General features: G+C 40.8%; 1 protein-coding gene across 2 annotated transcripts; it reads left to right on the top strand.

Moving 5' to 3' along the window:
• Positions 1–1,024: 1,024 nt before the first annotated feature.
• Positions 1,025–20,350, top strand: PPM1K (protein phosphatase, Mg2+/Mn2+ dependent 1K). 2 transcript variants are annotated; one of them, XM_004266131.3, is made up of 7 exons: positions 1,025–1,194; positions 5,436–5,949; positions 7,261–7,361; positions 14,466–14,631; positions 14,790–14,934; positions 16,258–16,392; positions 18,495–20,350. In XM_004266131.3, exons 2-7 carry the CDS (start codon positions 5,510–5,512, stop codon positions 18,624–18,626), a joined length of 1,119 nt encoding a protein of 372 aa, XP_004266179.1. In that variant the 5' UTR covers positions 1,025–1,194; positions 5,436–5,509; the 3' UTR covers positions 18,627–20,350. The 2 variants fall into 2 exon arrangements, with proteins under 2 accessions (XP_004266179.1, XP_049564994.1); XM_049709037.1 differs by lacking the exon at positions 1,025–1,194 and adding an exon at positions 1,808–1,930.
• The last annotated feature ends 1,966 nt before the right edge of the window (positions 20,351–22,316 follow it).

Genomic DNA, 22,316 nt, shown 5'->3' with positions numbered 1-22,316 from the left:
ACATTTGCTCTGCTGTCCCCACTGCCCAGAACAATCACTTTCCAGGTGCCGTGGCTGACTGATCTTCTCACTCTTTGTTTAAACGTTATTAAGTTCTTATAGAACAACCCTCTCTATCTAACCTCAACCTCCTATTATCCTCTGTATCCACATCTGTTTATTTCCTTCCTTGACATGATTTGTTATTATGTCATTTGCTTGTTTACCTCTTTCTGTTCTCCCTCTTCCTCCTCTTTAGACTGGAAGCTTTATGAAGGCATCTATCATGTCTATTTGTGTCGAGATTTATCTCCAGTGCCTGGCACACAAAAGGTCCTCCCTAAACACACAGAAATACTTGTGGAATAAATGAATCAACATTCTCAAGGGGAGTCTCCTGGCTGTCCACTGATTAGGACTCCGCGCTTCCACTGCAGGGGGCAGGGGTTCCATCCCTGGTGGGGGAACTAAGAGCTCGCATGCCACGCGGTGCAGCCCAACCCCCCCCTCAAAATAAATAAATAAAAAGTGAAAAAAAACCCACACATTCTCAAGGGATCACGAGATGCCTGTTCAGTCACGAAGAACGGTGCACTGTTGAGTTTTTCAAAGAACAGCAATGAAACCAGATGTCTTTCATTACCTCCGCCCAGGCAAAGTGTTGGCATTCCGTTCTGGCTTTCCTAGTTGTCACTACCGCTCCACTGCCTCAAGCGACACACTGCCTCTCCTCAACGCCCTGGCGAGGTACCAAATTTCTCGACCTCACCCACCGCAGAGGCGCTCCCTCATTGGCCAGAGAGCCACGGCCTTCGGAAGGGCGGACATCCCCGCGAGCCACCACTGGCCCAAGTTGACGTCGCTCTGCGGTGCACTGCTGAAAGTCAGCCAAGTCCAACGGCCCTTGCGGGGAGGCTCGGTCCCGTCAGAACCTGTGATTGGCTGCGACCGAGAGCCCGGGAGGCGTGCGCGCCTCGCCGCTGAGCGCGGATTGGTCGGAGCTGCCATCAGTCAGCGGGAACAGACGTGCCCCTCTCCATCTGGCAGCTGCCCGAGAAAAATTCTCGAGAATTTCCAGCAGTTGAGCCAGTGGGTGTTCTAACTGCTTGCTCCAGAGACTGGAAACATCGGAGAAGGCAGTCTTATTTACAGAAAACCCCTCTCCCGCCCTCCGTTAGCTAATTAGAATTTTTCCAGGGACATTGCCATCACGAGGTAAGAGCCTGGAGAGTGTACTTCATTTATTTAACCGTTTATGATACTTACGGATGGGGCACAGCCCACTGCTCCCGGTCCGCGGAATGGAGGGTAAACGGAGGAGGGTTCCCCAGGGAGGGGAGGGGAGGGGAGGGGAATATCTGTTTAGTTCCCCAGCCCCTTCAGTCCGAGCCCGGCGGCCGGTGCCTGGGTTCTCTGTGCGCAGCTTGCTTTCTTTTCGAGTTCTGGAGCAGCATGTCCGGGCGGGGCCCACCTTGGTGGCTGAGCCACCGGCTGCCGGCATTTCCTGCGGAGCCTTCGCGCTCGGCCTGAACTTGACTGCGAGCTGGAGGCTCCTGCCGAGCGAGGGTGGTGGGCCGGGCTGGAAGGAGGGAGGGGACCATGGAAGGGTCGACGGACGGGAAGAAGGGGCCGCCCGCCCTCGCTTCCCTTTAGCGAGGCCCCGAGTCGCCTAGCCCCAACCCCCGGACGCGAGGATGCTGCGGGGGTCAGCGCCTTGTCGCCGCTGCAGCTGCGACCGGGCCGAGGGAGACGTGGCGGTGGCCGGAATCTGTCCGCGGAGACTGCGGTTGGGAGGCGGGGTCTGGGCGGCGGAAGGTGCGCGAGGGAACCCAGCCGGCAGCATTGCCGCGCGCTGCGCCGGTGGGAGGCTGCGCTTGCTGCGGTGTATCGCCCTGGGTCGCTCAGCTGTCCCGGCCAGCGAGCCAAGCCCAGGATCCCGAACTGTCCAAGGGTGAGCTTTTCAGGGGCTCGGAAGAGAGAAGGATGCAGATCGACCTGAGGACGTGGGTCTTGCTTTGCCAAGAGCGCACTATAATCTCAAGGCCTTGTGGCTGCTGACGTCTTCTTTCGCAGCCGCCGTCTGTAGGTTAGAGATTTCCCAGGAGGTGACAAAGGCGAGACTCCGGGTGGCAACAGCCAGGGAATTTGGAGTCTCTAAAGCTCCACCGGCCTTTCTGAGCTTCAGACTGGAAATGTGCAGCAAGGCCTCTCCGGTCCTTGCACGCTCCACCAGTGCGGAGGAAAGAAGGAGGTGGTCGGCGCTTTAGAACTGGGCAGCTAAGGTGACAGATTATGTTGGTCTTGAAAGACAGCAATAGTGTCGTAGTCTAGGGGAAAAAAAGTCTCAGTTATAATTTTTCAGGATTTTTTTCTCGGAACCTTAGTCGGTTTCTGTTGGTCACCAACACAGGCACCTGCTTCCCTTGACTGGAATCTTAGAGAAGACGAAGAGTGGGAGAGGTGCTGGTGATAGAACGTAAAGGAAAATTCTTCTTCTTTTTTTAAAAAATTTACTGAAAATTTAATGTGTAGCTCTCAACGTTGTATTAGGTGCTCTAGAGGAAATGAAAAAGGATAAAATACACACTTTATACTCAGTTGTTCTGGAAAATTCTTAAATGAAGGTTTGGAATATGGTCTGTATCCACATTAACTGAAATGTTTTACCAGATATTTATGGAATCAGAATGATGAATACTTTTCATTGCTCCCATGTTCTTTTCTCTATTCACACATCTAAATACATATGTTCACATCAAACCTAAGAGGAGTCATTGGAGGTTTCTGTTGTTTTTGTTTTCTCCCTCATGTAGACTAGTAGATTTTCTTTCCTTCCTCCTAGCAGGGTACTGGTAAAGAGGATATTGGAGCCCAAATTTCCTGAAATACATTTTGGAGGTTTCCATAATATTTGAATCGATTGGGATGATTTTTTCTTTTTTCTAGAGTGCTTAAAGAATTATTTTAAGAATATTAAAATTACCTGTGTTTCCATTGTGTAAGTTACTGATATAAAGATACCTGAGTGCCACTTTATAATGGGCAAATGTGAATACTTCGTTAAATATTTTTGCTAGAGGTATAAATCTAAGCAAGTTTCAGTAGTACTGATCCCTAGAACTCCTGAGTAATTTTGGCATGTGCTTAACATGACAGCAATAAACTGCACTTTTTACCTGCTTTCAACAGTCAAGAGCAGTTTAACTCAAGTCCCAAGTGCACGCTGCTGCCAGAGACCGGGAGCGCCTCCCTTTTCCAAAAGCACATTTGGACAGCTCCAAGGTGTTTAAATCATTGCGGGATTATAAAATTGGAATAAGATGAAGATGTAAACTAGGCACAGCAATCTTGTAGCTGTGGCTTTCTTCATCACTCCCCCCCCTTTCATTTTTAAACAAGTGTATACTTCAAAAGTTTACTAGAAACCAAATGTCTTTTTTTTTTTTTCCCTTTCTGATGCTTTTCACCTGAGATTTCCTACTCTCAGGATGTGGCTTTTCACCAGCGCTCTACTGTGGAATCTCTATGCCTCCTCTCGTGGACTCACAACTTATTTCATTTAACCCTCTTTGCTGAGAATCCCTCCTGCTAGTCAGCGTTGTTCAATCAGGGGTCAACTTTGTTCAACTTGTCAGAGTTCTGTGTCAGGACTGTAAAGTATGAGATTAACCAAAAGCATTGAGGAGGAGGAAGATGGAGGCCTGGTCACACAAATGAATGTTAAAATGATGAAAATGGAAAGTATTTTCAGTGTTTATTTATTGTCAGTATGTAGACTATATGCAGGCTCACACTGACACGTTTTAAAAAATTCATGTGATTAAAGTAAATCATGAGCCATACATTCTGTGTTGATTGGGGAGTAAAAACAGTTTTGGTTTTGAATAACATATAACCTTCAAATAGAAGCAAAGGAGTAAACACCTCTTTTTTTGGTAATGGGATGTGGTTTCCCTTTGATAACCGGAGGTGCTATGTCTCCCCCGACCCCAGTATCGTCATAAAAGAAGTGAGTTTCAGACTTTAGTACATGATATCAGCTAAAAGCCCAAGAGGGAACGGCCTGCTAAGTCTTTTGTGACCCATTAATAGTTTGGGAGGCCATCTTCATTCTAGATTCTGAGAAGGCAGGGCTCAGAGGTCTTCCATTGCTTAGGTATCCAAGGGCGTTCTTTGGAACCTCATCCTTTCCTTCTACTGCTTTACTTACTGAAAGGAGTAATGGTCCTTCCTACGCACAGCTAGACTGATTTCCAAAAACTTATTGAAAATGATTGTTTCAAATCTGTAATGCATTTTCTTGTAGATGAATTCAAGCTGGGCTTCTTGTGTGTGTTCATGTGTGCCTTTTGGGGAGATACATTTTTTTCAAATTCATTTTTTTATTGTGAAACAATTCAGACGTGCAGTTGAGAATAATATAACACCTGTATACCCTCCGCCGGCATTATCAAATCGTAACATTGTGCTATTTTTTACAGCTGGTTTTTAATTCATAAAGGAACAGAACGAAACACTGTGGAGACGAATTTCTGCTTAGAACCTTATTTGTATGGCAAACTGCCAGAAACACAGCCCTTCCCGCAGGGGTGTAGGAATTCCCCCTGCCAACGCCCTGGGGCGGCTTTCGGAGGAGCTGCAGCTGTTAATGTAGATGCATAGCTCAGTGGCTCATAAATCGGGGCTGCTTGTCACAGTGCAGTTGCCCCCAGTTTCTGAGATCACACACACGACCCAATTTACATTAACCAGAATAATAAAGTTTAGTAAGTTGAGAAATCTTAAACTGAACTGAGATCCTAGGTTGTATCTTTGCTAAAACTTGGGCACTCTCTGAGTACAGAGCTATCATAAATATTCTATTAACCCGTTTTCTTTTTTTTAAATTTCTAACTCTTGTAAGAGACTTTGTTACTGTTAATATTTTTCCCCACCTTTTCTTCAGAGCAGTGGAGTTAATGAAGGGAAGACTATTTAGTTACACCTGTTTTCCATATTCTCGCTACTCAAAGTGTGGGCCTGCCCGACCAGCAACTTGTTTGCAGGACCAGGGAGCTGGTTGGAAATACGGCATCTCAGGCCTCACCTGACAGACTGAATCAGAATTTACATTTTAGCAAGATCCCCAAGTGATTGTAGGTTAAAGTTGGAGAAGCACTTGTTCTATGTGAGCTGTGCACATTGTCAGATTTTTATAGAATTTAAACCCTGTGAATGGGGTAGGTAAATCAATTCATTTTTTTTTCTTTTTTCTTTTTTTTTTTTTTTTCAATTCATTTTTGATCCACTATTCTTAGAAGTAGGCTGTTAAGTGCCACCTCCTTTACAGACTTCATTCTTGGTACTATCTAATGATATATCAGTTATATTTGAAATCATTGATGGAGTCTCTCTCTCTCTCTCTCTCTCTCTCTCCCTCCCTCTCCCTTTCTCTTTCTCTGTTTCTTTCTACTCAGTTGCATCGTTTCTCTGGAAGACAGCCCATTGTTGTTCCATTGACGGTTCCCTAATTCCTGAGTCCTCTGGAGTTATGTCCACAGCTGCCTTACTTACTTTGGTTAGAAGTGCTGGAAACCAGGTGAGGAGGAAAGCGCTACTCGGCGCCCGCCTGCTGCAGGACGACAGGTGGGTGACGCCCACGTGCCACAGCTCCACTTCAGAGGCCCGGTGTTCTCGGTTTGACCCTGATGGTAGCGGACGGCCAGCCACCTGGGATAATTTTGGCATCTGGGATAACCGCATCGATGAGCCGATTCTGCTGCCGCCCAGCATTAAGTATGGCAAGCCGATTCCCAAAGTCAGCTTGGCGAACGTGGGCTGCGCCTCGCAGATTGGCAAACGAAAAGAGAACGAAGATCGGTTTGGCTTCGCTCAGCTGACAGACGAAGTCCTGTACTTTGCGGTGTATGATGGCCATGGCGGACCGTCGGCGGCCGATTTCTGTCACACCCACATGGAGAAATGCATCCTGTACGTACAAATGATACAATGGCTTTCACTCTCTGCAGTGTGCCTTCTGCTTCCTGTTTAAACTTCACCTTTTGGCTGAGACATTCACTGCTTTTTTTTGTTTGTTTTTCTATGTATGTATGGCTGCATTGGTCTTCGTTGCTGCTGTGCGCGGGCTTTACTCTGGCTGCGGTGAGCGGGGCTTACTCTTCGTTGCGGTGCCGGGCTTCTCACTGCGGTGGCTTCTCTTGTTGCAGAGCACGGGCTCCAGGCGCACAGGCTTCAGTAGTTGTGGCTCGTGGGCTCAGTTGTGGCTCGTGGGCTCTAGAGCACAGGCGCAGTAGTTGTGGCGCACGGGCTTAGTTACTCCGCGGCATATGGGATCTTCCCGGACCAGGGCTCGAACCCGTGTCCCCTGCGTTGGCAGGCAGATTCTTAACCACTGTACCACCAGGGAAGTCCCAAGGTTCACTGTTAAGGTAGTTATTTGAGTGCTTTCACACTATTGTTTTATGAACAAGCAGTTGCTCAAGCATGCCAGTTATTACAGATGATTATTACCACTTCAGAAATATGTATGTTTTAACAACTCCCTTGGTGAGAGCATTGACCAGAATCTGCAGCCCTTGACTTGTGATCATTTCAAGTGAATTAACATAATAAAGTACATGATCTCATGTACTCTGAGAATCTATAAGTAACATTTACTCCTATCAGTGCAGGGCACACAGTGCTTCAGTAAGTGGTAATTATTCCTTCAAGTGGTATGAATAGCTTGGAATACTTGTTGAAAATAGCTTTAGATGATTGGCATTAGAATAGGGAAAATGCTTTTAATGAGGGTGCTTTGGAGCTCTTTAAAAAGTTTATTTACCGCAATTATTATTAATTATTATTATTATTAATTATTCTACTGCTAGAATTAAAAGAGGGGGAGAACATGTGACAGTTATGACCACGTGACTCTTCTTCCCAAGCATAGTTATTCATACCGTTCATCAGTTGATTTATATATATTTTGCCTTATTCCACAAAGGAACTCAGTGGCTTAAATTTAATATAAAGGAACTCTTGACTTCTCAGGGTTGTGATAGCGAGGATTAATTTTTTAAGGATGGAGACTTGGGCTTTTATTTGACTGTTTTTAAAGGCTTATCTCTGTGCCTGATTCTTTCTCAATTTGATTCGTTAATATGTGGATCTGAAGCCTCTGAAAGGCAAGCCACGGAGGTCCATTGTATGGAATGACTCTGCTAGCTGGAGGGACCAAGAGGAAGGCTAGAAACCTGTAGTCAAATGACTGTTTGGGGCTCTTTTTTCCTCTCCATGAAGGGATTTGCTTCCTAAGGAGGAGAACTTGGAAACTGTGTTGACCTTGGCTTTTCTAGAAATAGATAAAGCCTTTGCAAGGCACGCCCACCTGTCTGCTGATGGTAAGTAAAGCAATCTCTTTCTTTACTGTCCTGGGGCATTTCAGGGAAAAAGGAAACACTTTAAGCCCTTTAGGGGTGGGAGTTTTAATGTAAGTTTATTTGTAAGGATGCTTATGTTGAAAATGATTTTTTAAATGAAGAATCACTTTAAATGTTATTTGGAATCCAAACGAAATCCACTTTTAAATGAACTATATTGGAGATTGTTTTAGAAATTGGAGCTCCAAAATGGCTCTGATATTGAATTTCAATTTTACAAAGATTAAAAAACATTTTTTAATCTGTTTGATTGCTTGTTTTATGGGCAAGAGGTCCGTACTATGAGAGGGTTTATTATTTTGGGTTTTTTTTTTTTAAGAGGAATCTGACAAGCAAGTACTGAAATTCACTACAGGGTAATCTAATCTAGCCAGAGAGTAAATGTCCACATCAGAAGAAAATTGCTAATTGGTCCTCAATAGAAAAGGACAATGGCTAATATGCACTACTCTGTAAAATTAGAAGGAAGATCTTTTTTCTTCCATTTCTTAAAAAAGCTTGATCTTGCAGCTTTCCCGTGGTAACTAGTTGACATTTTTTTTTATTTGTTAAACACAAGGCCATGGCAGCTGAATTTTAGAATTTGTGTACTGTGTGACCTTACATTTTGAAAGTAAAATGTTTCTGATTTTGACTAAATTTATCAAAACCATTTCAGGAGAATGTAGCTGATGTTTTTTGGTTAGCTGGCCCCCCAGTTTATTGCTCATAAAGTTAACCTTGAAAACTTCTGCAGCAACCATTTAAATGTATGCATATAGACCTCATAACCGATTTGAAAACGAATCATGCAGTAACATTAATCTGTGTTTTGTTAGTCCTTTTGTTTAAAGGAGGTCAAAGTGTACCACAGCAATGTTATTTTTGTAATTTTCAGTTGGAGGGCATAGGGCTGGAAATTCTTGCTATTTCACAGATGAGGAAGTGAAACTCAGAGAGAGGTAGAAGGTCAATTGCAGAGTTAGGCCTGAGATGTTCCTGGCACCCACCGTGGCCTCTCTCATGGGCGTATTTAAAGATGAGTATTAGAGAGGATGATTCTAGGATGGCTCTATTTGCCATTTTAAGAAGTTTTTCCTCCTCTTTTTCGAGAACCTTATCATCATCATACTTCTCCGAAAAGCATTAGAGTCCACTCTCTTTGTTCAGTTCAGGGATTTATTTTCTCGTTTGTAGATTATTCAGGCCCATTTTCTCTTCTCCGTTCCTTAGGACTTTTCTTCCGCCTTCCAGCTGGCCCCTCACCTTGTGAAAATAAGGGTTGAGAGACGGTAGATTTTAGCATAAGATTCTGTACTTGTTCCTCGTGGGGAAAACATACAAAAGTGAAGAGATTCTGTACTGGTTCCTCGTGGGTAAAACATACGAAAGTGAAGAGGACATCAAAACACTTTCTTATAGCTGTATTTTTATAACTCTGAATATTGCTATGCTTTTATCTCATCCATAAGCAGGTCGGCTGTGTATCACACCACGAAGTTTATTGGCTGTAGTGCAGGTGGTGTGCCCCAGCTGTTGCGTAAATAGGTAGAGCTCACTGGGCAAGGTTTTCAGAAAGGAATGTTCAACTTTACCATGGAAATGTGGCCAACAATCAAAAACCAGTAACCCTTCATGGGTGCAGTTAGCCCTTTTGTAAAGGATCTACTTGACGAAGATGCTTAAAACAGTGATAGATTTGGTATAAAATGTGAGAGTACTCCTTTCATTTATTAAATAATAAATTACAGTTAAAGGGAATTTTGAACTTAGGGAGAGAATTGACTTAACTTGCCTACCTTAAAAGAACCTTTCTAAAGATACCTTTCTCACATCAATTCAGTTGTGCAAAAACATTAATCATAAAAATGTACTTCATCTCTAATAATGAAGTGAAAATTTATTTATTTAACTTAGTTCCTGTCACATACTTTGAGTTAATGATCTCAGACCTTTCATAAGATAATTCTAGAATTTATTTTTCATTTGCTTGCGAGTATAATGGAGCATGACAGAATGATGCTTAGAGTACTACTAAAAGAAAAAGAAAGGGTCTGTTATGACATTGTTGTTCTTAAGTCTTATTTTCGATGTATTCTTATAGATCAGTTAGTCTGTGTGGTTTTTTTTTTTAAGTAAGTATTTTGAGAACAGCTTTAAATTTATTCTTAATCGGTTGCCAAGGCTTCCAAAGGTGGCAAAAATTGCCTTTTGATTTTTGGGGGCTATTTTATCAAATATATTAAAGCCACTAAAGATAGGATGCTGTACGTCGTTTAACCTTTCAATATGCGGATTTTTTAAAAAAAAAAGCGTACCACTTCAGATTTCAAAGTGATTATTTAAATTAAAAAACATTTTTTAGTTTTTAGTAAGAACTGAAGCAGTATCAGTATTATAAGAGCGAATAATATTCTTTTTGGCATAGCTGTGAGTAGGACCCATGCTAGTTAAATAAAATTGTGAAGTAAGTGCAGTTTGCCCTCTCCAATTTCTTTCACCTTTTCTTTCAGCATCAGCTCCATTTTCCCTCCTTGAACCCTTTCTGTGATCAGCTTGAGGGTAGGGGCCATGGCTTATTCAGTTTTGAATCTCTAGGGTTCAGCACCCTGTAGAGAGTCTGGAAGGTACTCAATAATTATTTGGACTAAACTGATCTCCACTGCCTACGCTTTCTTACCAAAGTTATTATAACTTATCCCTTGATTATCCTATAGCTGATTTAACCAAATTATTAACATAATGTATATAGTTTAATGAGTTATCACTTCTAGGGGGGATCTGAGTTTTGAGTAAGGAAAGCTGAAAAGAGATTGGTTAAACCATAGGAATGAATCACTAATGCTGGAATTTCAGGTAGGGAAGAGTGCCCCACGTCATACTATTAGCTTTCTCAAAAGAAAGTGAAAATAATAAAGTGAAAATAAAACACTCTCTTTTTAAGACTTTCATCCAATATCTGCATAAAATACTTCCAATTACCTCATTAGCATTTAAAATATTTACTATTTCAGTTTAAAATGGGGGTAGTTTGAGGAGAATAAAATCAGAATGCCACTTATCAAGAAACAGACCTTAAGAAATTGCTAGCTATTTTTATTGATTTGTTGTAGATGCATTTTCAATTTACCCTTATTTACAACTAGCTAATTTCATCATCATCTTTGAATATTTTGTATTCATTTTATACCAGTCATGTGTATTTTTACAATTAATGAAACCAGCCAGTAAGTTCAAGTGATGTCCCATTAGTCTATTGTTTAATGAACAAATTGTCACTCAAACCAGATGGTAGAAAACTTAGATGATATCCTCTATATCCGATAAACTCTTCGAAGTGTTTCTAGATTGCTTAAGATTTGAAAGCAACAAAGCTCCCCAAGAGACAAATGGATCAAAAAGAGAAGACTTGCTCTGACGTTCAGAGTGGGAGACGTTGGTGGCAGCATTGTGAGTCTCATTGGAAACTTCCATGCTCTTCATGTTCCTTGATCTCTTTATGGAAGAATTACACTAAAAAATAACCAGTGTGAGAAATGCCATGTTTTTGATTTCCCTTCTTATGTTGGAGGCAGCCAAAAGCAAAAAAAATAGGGACAGCATTGAAGAGATATTCTTATTGTGCTGTTACTGCTTCAACTTGTTACTGATTTAGTGTTTATGATCATACATGTCTAGAATGCCCATTTTTGATAAACACTGAAACTGTATTGGTTTATACATATTATTTTTTACACAGTTGAATAATTACCGGGGGCGGGGGGGGTTATACTTTGAAAAGTACAGCTTTACTCTTTATGTTGCCATTCAAAATCTTGATCATTTTTCTTTTGATATATTGACCTGCGACACTGGAGGAAAGAGAGAGCTGCAGAAACTCCTATTTTATGAATTACATAAAATTGTAAACATTCATTAGAGCTCAAGAGCCTTGCTAGCCTTTATTTAAACAATTAATCTTCTACTCAAAAAATGCCTTATAGATACTAAAATCCTTGCATTTAGCACCATTAACAAATAAGTCACTCCTTGTATCTGGTATAGGAGGTGCTTTGATTCCTTCTTGATTTATATTTAAATCCCAGTAATTTGGTGGTATACTGTAGTTTACATCCTCTCTGGTATGCTTGTCAGATAGGAACTATTCAGTGCTCTACCCATGAATTCCCAGGAATTTTCCCTTTTGTAACTGGGACAGTTCTGATATTGATACCAAACAAATTTACGGTGCATTTTTTTCAACTCAATAAACGTACTGATTTACTCTTCAAGACTGACTGACTATGTGTGTGTGCATGAGTATATAGATGTGTGTCTGTGTTACCACAATATGTGTCTTGGTACACATACATTTGAATATAGGTTTTCCTGCCTTGGGAAGCCATAAAACCAAGAAGTGTTGCTCTGTGATGAAAAACAGACTCAACTACAAAATACCATCAACTTGGGCAAACTGAGTTTTGGAATCATTGATTTGGCATCTCCTGGAATATTATATAATTTGCTAGTGAAATTTTCACCAAAATAAAACCCTTCCCCTTATTTTGCAGCTCTTTCTCTACCCTCCCCTGTGTTGCAGGTTTGTAATGTTTGAGCACAATTCCTGGGTGAATTTCCTATTTGCCTCTGTGCGTGTTATTTGTGGCAGAGAACTGTGCCTGGTCAGCAGCTCTAGACCTGGAGCCCGTGGACACTATATGCTGGGCTTCAGTGGAAAGAGAGATCTGCTTAATTTTGTCCCAGGTGAAGGAGTCCAGCGGTTCCTAGCCTGGACTACTGGAAGGTTCCCACATCCTCTTTGTCCCATTAGTTGAGATGACTTGCAGTAGAAAATGTCCAGTGAGTGTTAAGAACTTATTGAAAGATGTCTTAGTTTTATAGTTTTGTTGTTAGGGAAAAAAGTGAGAATTTTTACTTCCATGTTAAATGTTAAATGAAAATAAATGCTGATTTAATATTTATATTCTTAGATGCTTAGCAAACCAGAATCAACAGTTTTGAAAACTTTCCCATAAATCCTGGGATTTTGGAACTGTGAAGTTAGGTTGGTTAAAAACTCAAGCTCTTTTAAATTCCCAAATGGCAGAGCCATGAATTATAATCCTAAGCAGCTAAACTTGAAGTTTTCATTTATGAGGTTTTAACTCTTGATGTAGCCAATTAAAAACCACTTTTAAGAAAAAGCTGCTCCTGGGACTTCCCTGGTGGTTAAGACTCCGAGCTTGCACTACAGGGGGCAGCAGTTCGATCCCTGGTTGGGGAACTCAGATCCCGCGTGCTGCTGTGTAGCGCGGCCAAAAAAAAAAAAAAAAAAAAAAAGAGAGAGAGAAAAGCTGCTCCTGTCAGTTTAAACAAAGGAGAATACTAAACTCCCTGGACAGGTAGCATCTGAGTAAATGCCTGTGTTTTCTCGCCTGGCTGTTCTCATCATTTGAAAAGATTACAGAGGTTCAACTGTAAAGCTTCCCTTGTATAATGTTTTAGGACACTCACAAGTTGACATTTGTAATATAAACATCACGGATACACTAAAACGTTTGTGTTGTACGACTATGATATGTTATATATTTTAGTTTTGCCAAGATGACACTACTTTGGCACAGCAGTTCCAAAATCAAAAGAGATAAATGGGAAGATAGTGCAACCATATACGCTCTCTCTCCATAAAGTAAATCCGGCACGGATATAGAAGATTAAGCAGGGTTTATTCATGTTTTTTTCCATTTTCCTCTTCTGATTAAAGCAGGCATTTTAATATACTGATTGGAAAATACTTGCATATATATCTTTCCAAAATGCATTACTGCTGTTTTGAAAATTGTCTTTAAAAAAAAAAAAAGGGAAAGACTGAGCTTCAGTCAGTCAATAGCACTTCATTTTTCCTAAATCTGCCTTTGAAGTCAAAATCATCTTTAGATGATCACCTGAATATTTTACTTAGATGCTTTAAAGAATTAACCGTGTTACTGAAGATAATACCTGCTTTAAATGCTATCTTTTTTGATTTTTTCAATTTGCTTTCCTTTTTAGCCCATAATTTCACCGTACTCTGACTTTGACAAGGCTCAATGCACCCTCAAAACTTTTAACAAGTAGTAAAGACCTCAGGGCAGACACTGTTAGAATACACACCAAAGAAAGATGCAAAAATGTCCTCTGGATTGGATGGAGGAAATAGCGGTGACCTCCAGCCAAGCAACGTATAATTTTGTTATTGGTTGGAGGAAATTAATATTCTTGGAGTGCTCTGGGCCCAGGGCTTGACCACAGGATTAGCACTTGGCAGCACTGTCCGGCATCTGGGGACAGACTGATTGTTCGCTGGAACTACAAGCGTGAACTATACCAAGTTTATGGGAAACTAGAATGAATTTCATTCCCTGCTCTCCAGATTTACTCCTAATATAATGATGGCTGTACCTTTGTTTCATGTCTGGGGAGGACAAAGATGAGAAAAGAATGTGACCCTTTAACCGTTTTAGGATTTTTTTTGGTGAACATTTGTAAAATTAAAACAGGTGTAGAAGGAAAGAATATAAAATACAGTGCTTGAAGAGCCAATGAGGCACTTGGCATATCTTGCTTAGCCTATTAACTGATGATAATTTCACAGGACAGGGGTAAGAAATGGAAGAAAAAAGCTGAGTGCATAGATTTTAGAAAAGTTGGCTTGCCTGAATGGGCTCTGTAGACCTAAATCATCCTGCCATATTAGCCAATCTAATTAAAATGTAATACTCTTAATCCCAACACCTGATGCACACACAAAGGTGTAATAATGATCCATTCAAGTGAACCCTACTGCGTATAAATAGAAACCATTTGGAGACAGTGATGCATTTTTTACCAAATTAGGTTAGCAACCTTTTCTGTTTGCATGGAGCCTTGTTACTGAATTAAATACCTCTTTCTCTGCATGCTCTTACTTACATAGTTCATTTGCATTTTATTTGCATAGCTCTAGTTAAATTAGAATGATACATTTCAGCATTAGTTTAACATGCCTATGTTTTATCTTGTAATAAAAATTCCACATCCAATCATTTGACCGTCACTGACTTGTTCTCTTTTTCATCGTGTCTGCAGCGACCCTTCTGACCTCTGGGACTACTGCAACGGTAGCCCTTTTGAGAGACGGTATTGAACTGGTTGTAGCCAGTGTTGGCGATAGCCGAGCTATTTTGTGCAGAAAAGGAAAACCCATGAAGCTGACAATTGACCATACTCCAGAAAGAAAAGATGAAAAAGAAAGGTACCACCTCCACTCATCAATCTTTCTATAAGGATAGTATTTATATAGTTCAAGACAGAAATAAAACCTTGCATTTTAAACTGATTTTATGCTTAAGTTTAACGGAGCCTTGGTTTTCTGGGTATCACAATGTAGTCTTTTAACATTTTTTTGACCAGGATTAAGAAATGTGGCGGTTTTATAGCTTGGAATAGTTTGGGACAGCCTCACGTGAACGGCAGACTCGCGATGACCAGGAGTCTTGGAGATCTGGATCTTAAAACGAGTGGTGTGATAGCAGAACCGGAAACAAAGAGGATTAAGGTAAGAAAGGACTTGCAAACCCTTGATACACAGGCAAGGAAGGAATGCAGGATTGTCTCCAGCCGCAGGCTTTCTTGGAAGCCTTAATTGAAGCCAGAGTGACTTTTATTCTTAGTTTTTGAAAAAATACTCATTTTATTTATTTATTTATTGGTTTTGGGCTGCATCGGGTCTTACTTGTGGCACATGGCATCTTTTTGTTGTGGCACTCAGGCTCTTCCTCGCGGTGCGTGGGCTCCTCTCTCGTTGTGTCACTCGGGCTCCAGAGAGCATGGTCTCAGTAGTTGCGGCACACGGGCTTAGTTGCCCTGTGGCATGCGGGATCTCAGTTCCCCGCCCAGGGATTGAACCCGCGTCCCCTGAACTGGAAGGCGGATTCTTAACCACTGCACCACCAGGGAAGTCCCCAGAATGGCTTTTAAACAGAAGTTATTAATGGAAGGATAGATAAACTTTTCAGATAAAATAGGATAGTGCTTTCCTGGCCTAATGTATGAGGAAGTGTTGGCTTTGTGTCACCCTGCTGTGGAATTTGCCTGGAAGCATCACTGTACTGCCCTCGCTCACCTGCACCTCATCATTCAGCATCCCTCTCCCTTGGAAGCTGAGCCTGACTTCCTTTTTCCACCAAGCTAAATAATTGTCCCACCTCTCTTTTTGTGACATCTTCTGCTTGCTACTAATCATTGCCCCCATTACGCTACGCTTCCCCCAGCATACACCCAGTGGTGAGCCGACACTTCACCTGTGCAACCCCCAGCCTGCTCTAGTACCTGGCACATTAGAGTGTAGGCTCCCAGTAACGGCAGCAAATGACTGTTAATTTATTGAACGATTTTATGTCTTATAGATATCCCACTTATATTCATTTCGTCTAACAAATACTTACATAGCAGTTTACTATGTGCCAGGCTCTGTTCAAAATAGCTACTCCTACCCCATTTTACAGAGAAAACAATTCTGGAGCACATACACTTCAACCTACCTATGTTTGCCCAGTTGAAAAACAGAGGTGGGTTTCACACCCAGGGAGCCTGGCTCCAGAGACAGTGCTCTCAGCCATTACATCAAGCTGCCCGGTAGCATTTAGCTACCTGGCTTCTTCCTCCACGGTGTTACTAAGTAAATGTTAGGTTTGTCCTCAGTGATTGATGCTACATGTTGCCACTTTTGCCCTAAATGCAGGCCTTCCATTTTCACTCTGTTTGCCTACAAGCTCTGACACACGGCTGACCACCTGGAAAACAGATAAAATTGTTGCATTATGAAGATTATCCTCAGGCTGTCTGGTTTATAACCCTGTGCGTTTGCTTCTGACCGCAGCTACATCATGCTGATGACAGCTTCCTGGTCCTCACTACAGATGGCATTAACTTCATGGTAAACAGCCAAGAGATCTGTGACTTCGTCAATCAGTGCCACGATCCCAGTGAAGCCGCCCATGCAGTTACTGAACAGGTGACACAGCAGAGCTTCCGCTAGAGAAGTCCCAGGGCGGGGAGGAGAGCACAAAGCCAGGTGCAGGTTTCGCTGCAGCCTGCAGGGGCCACCACTGACTGCAGATTTCTTTGAAATCTTGTGTTTTAGCTTTAGTATTACATGGAATTTTACACTTGACTCCATAATATTTCCAATTAAAAATGTTTTTCCAATTCTTCCAAGTAGTTAAGTAAAATCAATATGCCAAGGAAATGAGCCATGTTTCTTTTTTGGCTTTGTACACATCTTGAAATGACAGTAACAGCATTGGTAAATTATAACATTAGCAAATACTCATGTCACCGTGTGTCAGGCACTTTTCTATTCATATGTATTTAACTCATGTAATCATCATGATAACCCTCTGGGGCTGGAGGTAGGATTATCCCTTCTTCACAGAGGAAGAGAGCAGGGGCACAGAGGCCGAGACATTAAGTAACTTATTCAAGATGGCAAGATTGTCACATTGCAGAACTGGTCTTCAAACCCAGACAGCCGAGCTCCTGAATCCAGCCACTGGACCATTTCAAACTAGACTGCTCCACATGAACATCCAATGTAGAAACACTATAGCATAGTCAATTTCTGGTTTTGAAAGATGGGTGTGTAAAAACAAACAAATACAAAAAGCTATATGGGTGAGTCGTATGTTGGTGTGCCAGTCAGAGCTAAAATTTGGAAGCTGGATAATATCCAGTAAAAAAAAAATGTAAAATTTCCATGTGTTAATACTCTGTTTGGATAGATAGCTCTCTTTTTTTTTTTTACTTTATTTATTTATTTTTGGCTGCATTGGGTCTTCATTGCTGCATGCAGGCTTTCTCCAGTTGCGGCGAGCAGGGTCTACCCTTTGCTGCAGTGTGCGGGCTTCTCATTGTGGTGGCTTCTCTTTGTTGCAGAGCATGGGTTCTAGGCGTGCGGGCGTCAGTAGTTGTGGCTCACAGGCTCTATAGAGCAGGCTCAGTAGTTGTGGCTCGTGGGCTCACTATTTGTGGCTCACAGGCTCTAGAGCACAGGCTCAGTAGTTGTGGTGCACGGGCTTAGTTGCTCCATGGCATGTGGGATCTTCCCGGACCAGGGCTCGAACCCATGTTCCCTGCATTGGCAGGTGGATTCCCAACCACTGCGCCACCAGGGAAGCCCCTATATCATATATTTTTTATCAATCTTTTTCTTCAGAGTTTTGACCTCAGGCTCTGAGGTATTTTCTTTTTTTTTTAATAAATAAATTTATTTATTTTTGGCTGCGTTGGGTCTTCGTTGCTGTGCGTGGGCTTTCTCTAGTTGTGGCGAGCAGGGACTACTTCCCGTTGTGGTGCGCAGGCTTCTCTTGTTGAGGAGCATGGGCTCTAGGCACGCGGGCTTCAGTAGTGTGGCTCGTGGGCTCTAGAGCGCAGGCTCAGTAGTTGTGGCTCGCGGGCTCAAGCGCAGGCTCAATAGTTGTGGCACATGGGCTTAGTTGCTCTACGGCATGTGGGATCTTCCCAGACCAGGGATCGAACCCAGGAAGTCCCAGGCTCTGAGGTCTTTTGAAGTACATTTGCTGTAATCCCAAGCACTTATTAATGCTGACTATATAATTTGCTCTTTGCATTAGTTCCTAAAATTGATTTATAATTCCACTGTAGGAAGTTTAGTTTATGCCAGTTTTCTATTTTGTATAGACTGTAATAAACTTTCTTACAGTTTTATATCTTTATACACATCCACTTCCTTAGGTTATTATTTCTTTAAGCTAAATTCCTAGGAGCAGAATTGCTAGGTAAGAGCTAACACTGAATCCTTAACCCTGCATTATTCCCTATGCTAAATGCTTTACGTGTGTTTTCTTCTTCAGGAGCTACGTATCTTGTACCTTAGTCCACTGGTGTATTTATTGCCAAAACCGCTACAGTGGCATATAGTTAATATAGTTGTTTGGGACATCAGTTATCCTATATGCAATTGATACAAACCACTGTGAAATAACTGCGTTAGTAACTGTGTTTTAAGCCAGTTTGGCCTTCCAGAGAAAGGCCATTTCTTTTTGTACAGACTCTGATTTCCATTGTTCATCTCTTCCTTCCTGCCGTAATTTGCAGGCAATACAGTATGGTACTGAAGACAACACTACTGCAGTAGTAGTGCCTTTTGGTGCTTGGGGAAAATACAAGACCTCTGAAATCAACTTCTCGTTCAGCAGAAGCTTTGCCTCCAGTGGACGATGGGCCTGATCACTTGCTGGGACTTGGAGTTTCTGTGCAGTTTTTCACTGATTGTGTCAAGAAACTGATAAGATTTTAAAAAGCTGACTGTACCAAGGTGACCCTAGGACTCACTAGATCAGTACACACATCACTATAAACTTAGTAACCATCTACATAGTAGTTTTTCACAAATACCTGTCATATTTATGTTCAACTAACTGTACATACTCAGTATAAATACGTGTAATTCAGCTATTGTGAATGAGTCTCTGAGTGAGCAAATGAAAAATGGTTTTGATGCACTTGCTGAGTGTTACATTTCTATATGAATTTCTTTTGACCATTTCTGATCTTTATTCATTTGACCAGGTTCTTGCCTTCAAGTTCTTCAAAACTAGTCAGTATTTTGACAGCTACTCAATGGTTATCTGCAAGTGTTTATTTTTAATAACTGTACCAAGCATTAAGGATGAAAACTGAGTTCTCTGTTACTATATTTTGTACTCTGGATCACCTACTGGTGAACGTAACAATGCAAAAGAAATTAATTCAGCTGACATGACACTGCTAAGCTGTATACATATGTACAACAGTGCACTTACGTATTTCCACTGTGTCACCAGGTCTCTCCTGCCACCAGTCAATTCATTCCTGTTTTTCTGTAGGTAAGAATGCTGTATAGCTATGACTATTCCTTCATATCAGAAAAGAATGTCCAGGCTAAGAGTTCTTTGGTCAAAGCTATACAGAGTTATATACTGACAGTATCAAGTATTTTGTATAACGTTTCCATTTGTTATTCGAATTCTATGTTTTGTGTTTTGTATACGGAATGTTTATATTATCGCTTTTTGTATAGAGTAAGCAAGTCGGATAATTTGTCAGTAAAAATAATCCCACATTGACTGATAACTGCTACAGACATAGCTTGAGGTTTATGTCTCCTTTTTCTAAGACTCCTAAGAAAGACTAAATCTAAAAAAAAAGCCTTATCTATTCCAGCTTGCTATGTAATTTAGGAGTATAAAACTATATTTCCTTATATCTGTGTGTAAGTTTGCTGTTAAAATGTGAATCTCTAAATGTGTGTATGGAATTACATCTGCAGTTTATTTCTGCAGACAGTGTAAATTTGTTGTATGTGTAGGTGTATGTACATATGTATATTTTAGACTAATGGAAAATGAAAGGGAACAATCCTGCATAGCTCCTTCACCAGTTAGCTTTCAATTATTGATATGTTTATCTCTAAGAACACTTGACAAACTGAGGGAAGTTTCAGAGTGGAGAACCAATGGTTACTGGGAGATAAGGAAATAGATTAAAAATGGCTGTAGGAGATATTCTGTGGTGGGTAACTTCTGTGGAAAAACCTAGGAACAGAACAGCATTTGAAGCTACGTTGCTGTATTGTAATTTGCATATAAAATAATAGGATGTGAGAAAAATACTGAAGTGTTAAGAATGACATGGAGTTCTGTGGAAACGAAAGAAAAACCAAAACGATAAAGTTGATGTACCTTCAACTCTTAGTTTTCAGGTTGACTTTTCTTTAAGTTTTACTCAAGGCTTATTAGAAGGAAGAGGGCACAACATCGATATTCACATCTCACCTTTTTGGGAATGGAAGGAAAGAAATCTTGAGTTTTCCTGCCTGTATTCATCAGGAATTATCCTTTGGGAAAAAGTGGTATGGAAATATTTCAAGGTGTTTTTTTTTTTTCAAGGAAGTTTGGTAAAAGAAAGAAAAACATTACAAGAAAGGATATGGTCTCCTATTCATTGCCTGGGAAGTGAGGAACCAAAGGTAGGCCTGGAGAAGTTTCTCCCTCTTCCTGAGTAGGGTCTTGGGACATAAACATGGAAGCTGCAGTTAGGAGTATGGAGAGTTTCCAAACTAACAAGCAAACAGAAACTCTAAAGCACAAGATGACCTGCTCAAAATGTAGGTTTTATTTTTGTTTTGAATTCTTCACATTGCTATTCCTCTCTTTTCCTTTAAAAAACCAGCGTGGGAGCGATGTCGTTGACTTCAGAGGTTTAAGAGCCACTGATGCGTTGGGTGGATTGCCATCTGTGACAAAGAAGAATTTGTAGGACATGTAGGCCTTGGTCTGGAGTGGATTTTGCTCTGCTCAACCTGAAAGTTTTTAAAACCTGAAACTAGTCAGCTTTGACTAAAGCATGAAAACACACTAGTGTCTGTTTTTCAAGCCACGACGTTGAAGTATAACTTATAGATTATTATAATCCATAAAAGATAAGCATACGTGTATTAGGCTTTTAAGTCTATTACTGGGAATTATGCAAATAGTAATGGAACAGAAGGACTGTTCTAAATAGATTTTTGGCTATAACTGTGAATTTGCCATGTGGCTATTACCATGTGGGTACAGGTATGGTGTAAATTATATTAATGTAATTAAACTTAAATCAACTGTATTTATGTTTGCCTTTCATTTATATGTAGTATATAAATCATCTTTCTAAAATAAGTTGCCTAACTTTATTTGCCATCATTGATTTGGCAAAATATTCTTAAAATCATTGTGATTTTTCACAAGTATAAATTCTTAGGTACCTTATATATTCAAGTGTAAATGCAGTCCTGCTTTCCATCAACCATTTATTTGTCACAGACCCTTGTGTTAAGTGCATCAAAGTTGTATGCACTTTTTCTGAAAAAAAAAAAAATAAAGTTTTGGCAGGATCAGTTTTGAATTTCAGTACTCTATGATGGGAAATTACTTACTTGGAAGAATTCTTAGCATGTCATTTAAATAGAAATTATTTTTTCTAAGTGGAACTGAATTTTTTTTAAACAAATCTTGGCAGAGAATGAGTAGGCCTCTGCTAACTCTTCAGTATCAGACAGGACGTTTAGTTTTCTTTCTAAGAACAGACAAGGATTTAATTTCACAGTAATATTATAATAAGAAAATGCTTCAAGGTGCAGTGGGGGAAGGGATGGTTAAAGTTTAGCATTGAACCCTTAAACACAAACATATATTTGTATTTTCCTTTAGCACTTCAGTTCACATACCTGCGTCTGTGCAAAGTGACATAAAATTCTGGTTGGGTTACGTTTTACTGCATTTATTATATTCACTTACCTGGATGACTTCAGCAGAAATAAAAAGTCATGTCTTTAGAAGCCAAACTGTGATGACCTGCCTGTTGCTTTTGGCATCTGGAATGAGACTGCTTGACTCTCTGGCAGCTCCCCTTGGTTGTTAGATGGTTGAAACGGTCCACTGATGGTCCTATTGCGCATTCGAGGCTGTGAAGTCGTGGGGTTGTTCCATCTCCAAGAACGACTCCTCTTCCACTGGATTCCTGTACAGAATTGAGTGGTTTGCTGTCTCCCAAATTAGTTTCTGCTAAAGTGCTCTTGTGTACATTTGTTTTATAATTTACCAAAGTACTAATTGGGTGTATAGCACTTCTGTAGTGGGCTGATGTAATTGCTGCTTTGACCGTTGTTTTAAAAGTATGTATTAGAGTAAGTGTAAGCATACTAAAATCATATCTCAGTGTTCAAAGCAACATTTAAATAAAGTATGTGCATTAAACACTTTAAAATCAAATTGTGTTTATTTGGCATCCAGACTTTCCAATATTTATTATGTGACCCTGTGAACACTGATGTAAAGGAGTCAGTGAATGTTTGGAAATTTTTTAGCAGCCAAATCCTGGCTGTTTGCAAAATTAATGTGA

This window comes from Orcinus orca, chromosome 4 (genome assembly GCF_937001465.1).
Source record: "Orcinus orca chromosome 4, mOrcOrc1.1, whole genome shotgun sequence".
Classification (NCBI taxonomy): Eukaryota; Metazoa; Chordata; class Mammalia; order Artiodactyla; family Delphinidae; genus Orcinus; species Orcinus orca.
Note: the sequence above shows the minus strand (reverse complement) of the source record. Positions and strands in the feature narration are given on the sequence as shown.